General features: G+C 35.1%; 1 protein-coding gene across 1 annotated transcript in view; it reads left to right on the top strand.

Moving 5' to 3' along the window:
- Positions 1 to 3,171, top strand: part of rgmb (repulsive guidance molecule BMP co-receptor b) — a 21,469-nt gene extending 18,298 nt beyond the window's left edge. Inside the window, exon 3 of the mRNA XM_056458517.1 lies at positions 1,596 to 3,171. Coding sequence (XP_056314492.1) covers positions 1,596 to 2,279 — 684 coding nt within the window. The 3' untranslated portion in view covers positions 2,280 to 3,171. The remainder of the gene's footprint in view (positions 1 to 1,595) is intronic.
- The last annotated feature ends 9,451 nt before the right edge of the window (positions 3,172 to 12,622 follow it).

Below are 12,622 nucleotides of genomic sequence, written 5' to 3'. Positions count from 1 at the left end.
CAAAGAGACGGACTGTGAGCAGATGCTGTGATTTTGCATTAGACAGACTTTTCTTTTGAAGAAACGCTTAATACTTGTGACTCGTTTGTGTTCTGACCACATGTGCTCAATAAAGTGTTTAGATTTTTAAAAACACTGCTGTAATACATTGAACATTGTTCTTATGACATTTTTCTACAGGAGGAAAGCACAAATTACTTCCAAACACTTAAAATATAGTCTATGTTAGTAAATGCAAGGCTATTGATATCCAGACAAACACTGTATGACAACATTTCAGATGACAGGTTTATAGCCTACAACTAATCAATCTGTCAGATTCTGGAGTGCTTTACAGGTTTAAAGAAAATTATAAATGATAAATGATCTTAAGTAAAACAAATACATTTATAGAGATGCTATATAAGCATATACTTTTATTCACCTGGCAAATGGAGGCAACTTGAACAGTTTGTGTAAAGAAACATTAAACAAAACCAAAATATAATATATCTGCCGAGTTCAGCGGCTAATAAGCCTGAATCAGCTGAGGTGACGAGACAGCGAGCAGTTAGACCTAGCTGTCGCTCAAGTGACCACGCCCTTAATTATGCAGCCTGTATAAAACTTAATAAAAACGAAACGGATGGGTTATAAAAAATTCACCCCCTCACAGTTGTCATGAAGGCTAATAATAATATATGAACCAAAGCCATCTTTTGTATTAGGCTGTAAACATGTTTTATCAGCTGTAATTTACTATCAGCTTTCCAATTTATTATTGCAGTCAGTAATCATTTGGATTTCCTGGAGCCAGCCCCCAAAGGCGAGTCGATGAATTGCAGTTTTAGTTACTTCGTATTGGCTTCCCGAAGGAGAGCGTGAGGTTGCCGCTTGGTTAAAAGTAATGCTTTAAATAAAAAATGGAAACTAAACTAAATTTAAAACTAACCTTTGCAAATAATTTAAAAAAATGTAAGTTAAAATTGCTAAAAGTGCTTAAATTAATAAAACTAATCTGAAATAAAATAGATATTTAAAAAAAAACACTAATACTATTTCAAAAATACTGCAAAATTGGCAATAAATACTATAATATTGACTGTAATGTAAAACTAATAATGATTCATTAACATTGAATCATCAAAAAAAAATTGTAATTAAAAAAATCATTTGTTGATAATTGTAAATGCGTGTTCATTCAGAGTATGTCCACAGGAATCAAAATGTTTGTACATGCGTAGACATTCATGTAAATCGAAATGAATCAATCCTACTGATATCATAAAGGTGATAGAAAAAGCAGCAGCAGACCAAACGTTATGTAAAATGGACCAAATTTATTTATTGAAGTACAGAAAACAGTTTGGTCATGGGATTGAAGAATTAGAAGTGAATTGTTAAAATGAAAATGTAAAATGCTTGATATTTTTACACTTTATAAAGTATTAAAAGTACATTCTTCACATGACTGTATTTGTTCTGTACTCCTGCTTACCAAATCAAAAAGCTGTGACATTATACCCCCAAATGAATTTTCACAGTAAGATCAGTAACACGCTCTAGATAGTAAATAGACTCTGTAGTCTAACTATGCTCTTTGTGCTTCTTTTAAGATCACAATAATCTTCAAACCATACCAAGAATGCACAGACCAGAAGGTCTACCAGGCCGTGACAGACGACCTTCCAGCCGCCTTCGTGGATGGCACCATCAGCGGAGGTGACAGTGAGACCCGCAGCATCTGGATCCTGGAGAAATCTCCCGGTCGGCACGTAGAAATCCACGCTGCGTACATCGGGGTCACCATCATCATACGCCAACAGGGCCGTTACCTGACACTAGCCGTGCGGATGCCTGAGGAACTGGCCATGGCCTTCGATGAAACGCAGGACCTTCAGCTGTGCATGAACGGCTGCCCCACATCAGAGCGCATTGACCAGGAGGGACACCTCCAGCTGCCCGTGCTTGGCCTCCAGCAGGCCGGCTTTCAGCAGCAGCAGCAGCAGCCCAGGGTGGAAGCCCAGAGAGGCGTCTTCACCCTTGAAAGTGCCTCCAGGAGGTGCAGGGACCAACTGGAGGTGAAGGACATCTATTTCCACTCCTGCGTGTTTGACCTTCTCACCACAGGAGATGCCAACTTCACCACTGCCGCCTACAATGCCCTGAAAGACATGGAGACTCTACATCCCAAGAAGGAGCGCTGGCAGATTTTCCCTAACTCGGCTTCCGGGCTGAGTCCTTTTTCATTGCTTCTCACTGCACTGCTGAGCAGCTTCCTCATCGCTGTGCTTTTATAATGCGTACCGTGTTTTGATAAATGTTTCGAAGAAGAAAAAAATGGCAGAGAGTGTAAATAGTCAGTACTCTGGATTAGGAGTACTTTGTATATACCGTGTGTGTGTGGAGAATGAATGTTAGCAAACAAACCTTCGTTGGACTGTACATTTTGTGTAAATCAATTTTTCAAGATTGTAGATTTTTGTGAGGTGAATTTTTTGTCATGTGTTTGTCCTCAGGTGAGGAGATCTTATTGGAAGCACTTTATTTTTATTTTGTCTTTTTTGTTTGCAACTAGGAAACAGTGTTCAACGGAACCAGTGCTCATGTTTTGTGCGTTTTTCTTTCATACATTTCTCTAAGTCTCTGCAAAAAAAAGGTACATACCTCACCATTTTGCTCTGTAGAATTGTGGTGAACATTTTTCATAATGTGGCTGGCGTAGTGATTGTGTGATAGAGGTTTAAAGAAGGATTAAGTTGACTAGACTTTCACTTTATCTGTATATTTTTTTTAAATCTACTACTCAGTACTGTCAAGTAGCGTTGATCAGCAATTTGAAGAATTATGGCAAATGCAGAGGAAGGTTGAAGTGCACTTAATTCAGAAATCATCAACCATTGGAAATGCTGCATTGGTAGTTAGGTTCGTTCATTAAAAAAGTGACAATCAAAATTCTTTTTACTTGGTAAAAACTACCTGTTTAATGTAGAAACAAACATCAGTCCTGAAGAATTTTTAATGCCAGGATCAGATTGCATGATTTCTGCCTGATAAATTTGACAAAAAGAAGTGATTCATGGTCAAGTCTAGAAGGGATACAGCTGTGGAAATGCACATCAAAATATCTCAGCTATTATGACACTGTACAAAGGTATTTACTATTTTTACTTTAGTGTGAGTAGGGTTAGGGTTGGCGTTAATAAAACAATGTAATTGGTAATGTAAGAAATGGTTTAAATAATTCTTGTTAACTTACGGACAGAGCTGTATTATCCTTCCAGCGACAACTGTGATTCACAAACAACTTTCAGCCATTATGTTTAGTGTTTCTCAAATATCCTAAACAGTGAAGCCAAAATATTTATAGTGCCCTATAGTGCTTGGCCGCAGTATACTCTTAAAAAAGTTAATTGTTTGTTATTATTTTAGGTTCATTTAGCCTTTCAAGTTGCATTACTGGCCATTGATCTTTGCTCCAGTAGCTTCTGATGTTGAAACATTTATAAAAGTGACTTATTTAATTTTTTTATAGTCAAAATGACTATCGTCGAGGTTGGTCATATATATTATGGTTCAAAAAACAAGTTGTGAGCCGACAGTACATTTTCAGTTATTTTTACGGATTTATTTCTGTATGTGTTATTTCAATCAATAAAACCAAAAAACAATAACAGTCACTTTGTTCATTTTCAACATCAAAAGTTGACATTATTTCAGTCTATAGAATAGCTGTCACGATGGATATCCAACACTTTACAGAAAGACTGGCTTATTGAATTTTTTTCCAGTTCTCCACAATGTGTGAACAATAGGAGCAATGGGGGAAAGACTTGTTCAAAAGCCTTTGTTTGTTAACATTTACATTAGTCAGTAACTAGTTCTGCCTTCTCTGTGACATCACACATGCCTTTAAATAGTCAGCAAGCAGCTTGAGTCAAAATCACAACGAAATTTAACTAACACAACAGACAAAAACATTGTTCAGTCTGAACCTGGCATTAAAAAGCACCGCAATATTTATGCTAAAAGTCTCATCCTCATTCAAACTAATTTCATAGTGTCAACGTCTCTCATTGAGTGGACTAGAAAATGGACATTGGGTAAGTGGGCCACGTGACGTCAAGATAACATTTATTCCCTTTGTCCCTTTGCCAAACAAATAATGACTATCTGCTCAAAAGTCTTAAGTTCCTCTCATCCTTGTTTTATCCTTGACCAAAGATATGATGTAGAAAACACACACACATATACACATAAAAACTTTTGCCAGATTGGGTTCTGGGCTTCCCTATAGATTTAGTTTTGCCAAAATAGGTTTCGCAAGCTAGTGCCATAAAACAACTCGATTCATAAATCAAAGTCTGAGATATGTTCAGTGGAACGCTTGTTTGCCCTGTAAGCATTTTAGCGGTTATTTCATCTGCCAGAAGTGCAACTTGAGCTGTGGTTCTTTTGCTGAACGCACATCAGCGGTGATTTCATTCAGAGAGCTTCAAAGCAAATGAAGGATTTGCAGAAACACTTACGTTTGACTCTATTTTCTTTTGAGTGTGTGGCATTTGGCCTGATGGACGCATAAAACATTCGATGAAATTGAATTGTATACCTTCTGGGCCTTACTGCTGAGGAAGCCATGCCAACACTCCTGATCCGAACGTTTCCAAAACCAAGACTTGCTACTGTAGAGACGCCATTGTTTAACTACTGCCAGTGCTGAAGAGCTGCTACAATACTGTGACAAGAGTAATCGATTGTATCTGGAACACTGGGACTTTCGCAGGCAGTGATCGGCCGCATCTGAAACGGATCGTTTGACTAAATCAGTGTACAGTTGGATTTTTGTTTGTTTCTCTTAAAAACCCGAACAAGGTATCAGAGTGCAATTGGGTAACTGCAAAGGAAAGCCTTCATCCTGTGTTTTAGCATTTCGCATTCGATCTTGTGAACTCTCTTACTTTTGTGAACATGTTTTTTTTTTTTTTTGTGAAGAGTGACTGCTCAATGTTTATACTTAAATTATTTATGAAATATAGTGTCTTGTTAGAAGTTAAGCTCCATACTCTTGCTGTTGAAAAACGTTTGAGATGTGATTGTACTGCCACCTAGTGGGTCACCATTGTTACATCAGTGTTTTAGTATTGTACGGATGCTATTTAAAAAAAAAAACAAGAAAAAAAATGAAAAAACGTGTTATTTAAAACAATAAATGAAAAATACATCAAAACACCGACTTTTTTTTTTATTGACAATTTCTGTTATGACTAGTTCATTAATCGTCTATTAACATTTCAGTACATTTAGCCATAGTACCATAGTAAAAAAGCTACCATGGTACAACAGTAAATCAAAGATGTAAACATTTAGAAATTGTATTTAGTCAATAGTATTTTTCTGTAACATACATATCCATTCCAAATACCAGGGTCAGAAAGACTTTAATTTTGTTTTTTAGTATTATTTTTAAATTTTAATTTAAGAATACATTACATTGATAAAAAAATAACAGTAAAATCATTTTAAATGTTTCAAAAGTAAGATTTAATCAGTGTTACAAAGGTCAAATTAAAGAAATTGACAATTGTATTGAGCAATAAGAACCAATTAAACTGGTCAAGAACTACACTAAATTGGAATTATAATATTACAAAATGAAGACTAAAGGTAAATATTTGTAAATAGTTTTATGCTTTATTTTATGAAAAGGCCTATTAAATTGATTATAAATGATGGGGATTATTACATTACCAAAAATTACTATTTCATTCATTCATTTTCTTTTCGGCTTTATTAATTTAGGGGTCACCACAGTGGAATGAACCACCAACCTATCCAGCATATGCTTTATACAGCAGATGTCCTGCCAGCCGCAACCCCATTAGGGAAGAACATGCAAACTTCACACAGAAATACGAAATGACCCAGCCGAGGCTCGAACCAGCGACCTTCTTTCTGTGAGGTGATGGTGCTACCCACTGTAAAAAATCTTTCTTTCTTTTTTTAAATCCAGAATACATACATAAAACAATGTTTCATGATAAACAAATCAGTGTTTTGGAATGATGTCTGAACAATCATGTGAAATGTGACTAGATAATAAATACATTTTAGGTAATAAACTGTAGGTAATAAATTACATTTTAAATTTAACTTCAACAATAGGTCAAAATGTAACTTTACTGTATTTACATTTACTGTATCAAATAAATACAGCCTTCAAGCAGTCTTTCCAGTCCAAATGATTTTTATACAGTACAAACTGTATGTTCCATCCCTCAAACCCGTACAGAAAACAATCAGCACTTTTCATTTTCAGAATACTTCATTTTGTGAGATTTATAAGCCATTTTCCTCATGGGCACAAATGTCCCCACAACAACAAAATTACAAGTAATGTAAGCTACGTAATAATATTATTTATAAAAAAATTAAGTAATAATATTAGTTTTTTTTTTTTTTTTGAAAATGTAACATGAGCTACTTTTTAGTTTAATTAATAAGCTTTTTTAAAAGTTGCTGAATTCAAATGAAAACAGTCACAATAAATCATGCAGTCAATGAGAGAATGTGTTCATTATTTCGAACACATTGAAGAAAAGGAAAAGAGGATTTTCTAAATGGACAGTGATTTTACTTAAGACAAATAGTACAAAAGTAGCAAACACACTGCTTCAAACTTTCAATAATCTGTAAACAACATGTATAGCTCTGGGGTCAGGAAGTTCTCAGATAACATTATACTAAAATCTTATTTTGATGTGTTTTTTAAAGGTAAGTGTAGATTATGCAGTGCATTGTTAACTGCAGAGCTCTTCTATTAAAAAAGAGAAGTTCGGAAAGAGATCAAGCCTCAGCCAGGTAATAAAAAGTAACTCAAAAGTAATGTAACGCATTACTTATCATAAAAAGTAACTAAGTAATGCAACTACTTTTTTGGAGAGCAACTCAATATTGTAATTCATTACTTTTAAAAGTTACTTTCCCCAACACTGTTGGTACCCACAATGTAAACAATACAAGGTGTACACACACAGACACACAAACTGTTTCATGAACACCAAATCAGTGTTTGAGAATGATTTCTGAAACCTGTGACTGAAATCTGTAATATATAACATATTAAAAGAAACTTCATGATAGGTCACAATATAACATATTTTACTGTATTTTTGATCAAATGAATGCAACCTTTAAAAGTCTTTTAGTCTTATCAGCCCCAAACTTTTGAATGGTAGTGTATTTATAACCAATAGTAAACGTTCATAATCCATACCAAAAATAAACTCACATTCATTCAAAATCTCTTCATATAAACAGCTTACTTTAGAGTGTTATGCACAGTGAACTCATTGTCATACAGCAAAGTTTCATTAAATATCCCTCACTGTCAGACAGTACCACATTAGTGAAAGTTGACTTTACAAAGCCACTTGAAGCTTTTCCTGTTTTTGGCAATGGCCTAGAAAAGCACCTTGTAGTGCAGTGCATTAGCTGTATTGTGTATATGATGTGGTATGGAGCAGCTATCGCTCTGATCTGGCCACACATTGATGCACCTGCGTCTGCGGCGTGATGTTGGTCTGCAGCTCATCAACATCTCAGACTCTCATTTGCATCAACCGAGCTCCTCCGTCTGCTGTAAAAACTCCTCCAGCAGCGCAGCCAATTAACTCTGACAGCCATGACAGTTGTTTCTGAAACTCTGCAATTTTCCAGAAGACAAATATGACAGCTTTCAGTTTAATTATGAAAATTAGCAGTATTTTTGAAAGGGTTTGGACATTGCATGTGCAGTGATATGAACGCTTACCACTTTATGACGGCTTGTGCTGTCATTAAAACGTTAAAAATTGTGGTTTTCATGAGGAGAATTCTGAGAGCTTGAATAAATAATAGATCCTTGTTTGCTCGGACATCTGCAAGAGTTCAGAAAATGAGTGCAAAACAAATACAGAAGGGAATCTTTAAAAATAACAAGTGTTCTGTTACTGTACCTTGTAATAAGCTGCTGTTGTGGTCTGAACATGTATCAGATGTTTCTTCATCTTCAGCCATTTCTGAAGTGAAAGCCATATTACTAGTACATTTTAAGGAAATGATTTACAGATCTGAATTTCAAAATATTTACAGAAATGACAGGCTGATATTACATGTTATTTTACAGGCCCGTAGCCAGCCTGGTGAAAGGGCTGGCTCTTTTGGAGTGATTCGCTTCATTTTATATTTAATTATGAGATTTACATAGTGCTTTAGGCGACACAGTGGCTCAGTGGTTAGCACTGTCACCTCACAGCAAAAAGGTTGCTGGTTTGAGTCCCGGCTGGGTTAGTTGACATTTCTGTGTGGAGTTTGCATGCGCTCCCCGTGTTAGCGTGGGTTTCCTCTGTGTGCTCCGGTTTCCCCACAATCTAAAGACATGCGCTACAGGGAATTAAATAAGCTAAATTGGCTGTAGTGTATGTGTGTGAATGAGTGTGTATGGGTGTTTCCCAATACTGGGTTGCAGCTGGAAGGGCATCCGCTGTGTAAGCTGGATAAGTTGGCGGTCCATTCCGCTGTGGTGACCCCTGATGAATAAAGGGACTAAGCTGAAGGAAAATGAATGAAGGAACATACTGCTTTTTAATGATACTTTAAGCACTATTTTTAGCTGGATTAGCTTGTCGGATGGTCTTCATAACCACACTTTTTGATATAAAATATTTCCTAAACATTTAGAATAAAGAAAAAAAAATTAAATACAAATTATATTATTGTCACTTCACTTCAGAATGTATGTTTCTTGCACAGCTGGATGTTGGACTCATGAAAAATTATTGTTTGCATTGAACAGATTAGCTCATGTATGGGACAAATTTTGAACCTGAGGTGGGTCTTTTGAACCACCCGAACCCCCCCACCCCCTTTGGCAACGGGCCTGTTTTACATGCTCTTCTGATACAATTGCGAGTGTGTGACATACTGTTTCAGGACACAAATGTGTATAATAACATGGGTATGACACAGGTATTGCAAGGACATGATGAATTATGAGGACATTGCTGACATTCCTCTCATTCTTCAAAAGGCTGATTAATCATACAGAATGAGTTCTTTTCTGATCGTGAGACTCACACAATATTTTTATAATAATTTTACATCCACAATATATATTGATGTAAAAAAAACGTATGTACATTTATAAAGCTTTACTTTGCATTATATAATCTTTGCATCACATTACAAAAAAATATAAATAATTATGCAAGGTGTTTCTAATGTAGCATCTATGAGTGGGACAGTAAATGTGATGTTCTGGCTGCTGTTTCCTTTTTCAGAAAACTTGATAACACTATTGATAAGTTTTTCATTTATTATTTGAGCAAATATTAATGCAAAAAAATGTTTTGTTGTACTCTCATTCACTGCGCTCTAAGTTTATCCAACTATAAATTCTGGTGCTGACAAACCCAAAAATGTGAAAAGAAGGTACTGTATACAAGGCCGAAACCATTGGTACAGTATCGTACTTAATGATCTGCTATCTGTATATCCTGAAGAATTTAGCATTGGTACATTTTTAATCAGCTATATAAGCATATACACATTTAGATGTCGTCTTATACACTCTCAGAAAAAAAGGTACATGGTGGTACAAATTGGTACAGAAAAGACCTCTTATGATACTGTTCTGTACCTTTTATGGAACAATTGAAATGACGGTACACAATTGTTCTCATTACTTAAAAAGGTACATAAGTGTTGGACAACTCTTTCTTTATTACAATATCCATAAAATAAATATTACTGGGAAGAGGCAAAGTGATTTTATGAATAATTTCCATATTACAACATAAATCATCATTTAAATGCATGTTTAAAGAACCTCATAAAAAATAATTATTAAGTTCTATAAAACAAAACAACTGGTAAAACTAAACTAAAGGTATTGTAAACTAAACATTTAAGGTATTTTAATAAACATTTATAAGCATTTTCTGGTAAATCCATTTTTATTATTGATATCCGCACCTTTTGGCGTTTGCTTTCCAATACGCGCGTGAGCTGGCAAAAGTCCTGCATATGCAAAGTGTTCATGCAGACATTTTACTATTGTAAAGCTAATCAAACATTGTGCATATCTCATTACAACACTTTTGCATAATTCCTTTTCTATTTTAATATTAAGTAAATTAAATTAACTTTTAAGTGATTACAACAATATGTGTGAAAATTGGAGAAAAAAAAGTTTTATATTGTACATGGGAGAATGTGTTTCTGTAACATTTTTGTGAAACGTGTTGTGAAATGTTTAGCAAAAAATAGATCTTTTGATTTATGTTAAAGTAATTTTATTCCTTTATTGTAACTGGAAAAGGTACACTTACACAAAAAGAAGAGTTTTTCAAAAACATTGTTTAAAATGTGTTTGATGTTTTGTATTTACTGAAAATAAATCGACATATTTTGGATATAGAAAAACGCCTTTAAATAGTTCTTGAAGGAACACATTTGACACTGTTAAGGTACAAAGTGTCTTGTCACTGTAGTGGTACCTTCATAGATCAGATTTGTACCTTTAATGAAGGTACAATATTGTATCTGCAGGTTTTAAAAACCAAAGTTACATGTTGGTTTTCCATGGTACAAATCATGTCCTTAAAGATACAAACTGCAATGGTACAAACTTGTTTCTTTGTCTTAAGGTACAATTCTGTTCCATAAAAAGGTACTGCCCCAGTGACAAGGGTTTGTACCTTCTTTGGTACAACATTGTACCCTTTTTTCTAAGAGTGTATATACACTAAGACAAGACAAGACAAACATGACAAAGAAAAAATGAAAGAGCTTACGGTTTGTCTGCATTGGGAGTCCTGCATAATGTCTGTGCATGAGCTGATCGGAGCCTCGGTGACTCATGAAGCAGCTGTATGACGTCCATTCAGATGAGGCCACAGAAATGACGGACAGAGCGCTCTGGATACCGCTGTGTCCTTGCAGTAGGTTAGAGACTGCTGGATTAGTGTCTCTGGAGCCGCTCGAAATCCAGGCAAGCTCCATCTCTCCTTGATGAATGTCATGGACCACACACACTAGGACGGTCAGACCAGTGGGACCAGTGTTCAGGAGAAATGGAGGAGACAGGAGGGCAAACGGGACAGCGGCTGATCCCACTTCACACAGCAAGATTTACAGTGGTTACAAAACAGATTAGTTAGCTATGTAGAGTTTTAGGATTGGTGTGCATAATAAGCCTACACCTCTTCAGTCAAAAAATAATAAAGCTTCATCAGAATAGGATGATGCTCGGTGTCGCATTTCTTATGTCTACATTTTAAGAATCAAAGTTAATTTAAAGCAGTGTTTCTCAACCACGTTCCTGGAGGACCATCAACTCTGCACATATTCTCTGTCTCCTTAACCAAACACACCTGATACAGATCATCAGCTCATTAGCGGAGACAAGGAGACATTCAAATCATGCAGTGTTGGTTGAGAAACATAGCTTTAAGAGATTAAAAAGTAAAGCTTAACAACTTCATGGTCAAAAAAATGACTGACATTAGAAAAGGATGAAAAATTTGAAAACACAAACACACACTTGTGCTATATTTGCTGTTGTGGGGACTTCCTATACATCCCATATCCCCCTACCCCTAAACCCAACTATTACAGAAAAAAAATCTGTATCTTTACATTTTGAAAATACTGCATTCTGTGTGGTTTATGAGCCATTTTCCTCCTGGGGTCCAAGGTCAAATTTTTGGAATATGAATTTATGTAAACTCTGATAATTTTTTGGAATTTTGAAAATTCAAAGAAGACAGTAATTATACTGTTATAAAATATGCATATTTGGAACAAAAGTGTGTGTGTGTGTGTGTGGGGGGGGGGGGGGGCTGTTCACCAAAGTATCCTAAAGAAAATATATCTCAATAAGCAGCTGCTTTTCTATTTACTGCCTATTCAAACATTCTATTCATTAAACAAACTTAAAACATGGATCACAGTTTACACAAAGATATAAAGCAACATAACTTAGCATAATCATAGATATAAAGCAACATAACTTAGCATAATCATAGATATAAAGCAACATAACTTAGCATAATCATAGATATGAAGCAGCATAACTTAGCATAATCATAGCATCATCTTCAGCATTTATAATAATATTTTAAATGTTTATTGGGCTTGATTTCAGCATATTAGGATGATTTTTGAGGGTCACGTGGCACTGAAGCCTGAAGTAATGATGCTGAAAATTCAACTTTTCCGTCACATGAACAAATTAAACACTTTTTATCACTTTAATTAAATAAAATTTCACAATATTTCTATTTTTTACTATGTTTTTGATTAAATATACACAGAAACTGCATTTCAAAACATAAAAAAAATCCCAAGCACCATATTTGTAAATGGTTAAAATGTTCTATATATAAACACAAACAGCAAAAACTGCCCGGTTATTAGAAATTCAGTAGTGTTATAAAGCTATTCAACAGTTTGAACTATTATGGCTTTTATTGTCTTTTCTTCATCTACATTAAGCTGCTTTGACACAATCTGCATTGTAAAAAGTCCAATGGAAATATAGATGTCTTTAGCAATTGTGCTAGCTTTCCTATAAACTCTGCAACTTACTTGTGAAAATCATGGT

The sequence above is a fragment of the Danio aesculapii genome, chromosome 5 (assembly GCF_903798145.1).
Source record: "Danio aesculapii chromosome 5, fDanAes4.1, whole genome shotgun sequence".
Classification (NCBI taxonomy): Eukaryota; Metazoa; Chordata; class Actinopteri; order Cypriniformes; family Danionidae; genus Danio; species Danio aesculapii.
The sequence above is the reverse complement of the archived record's forward strand: the minus strand, read 5'-3'. Positions and strand labels throughout refer to the sequence as shown.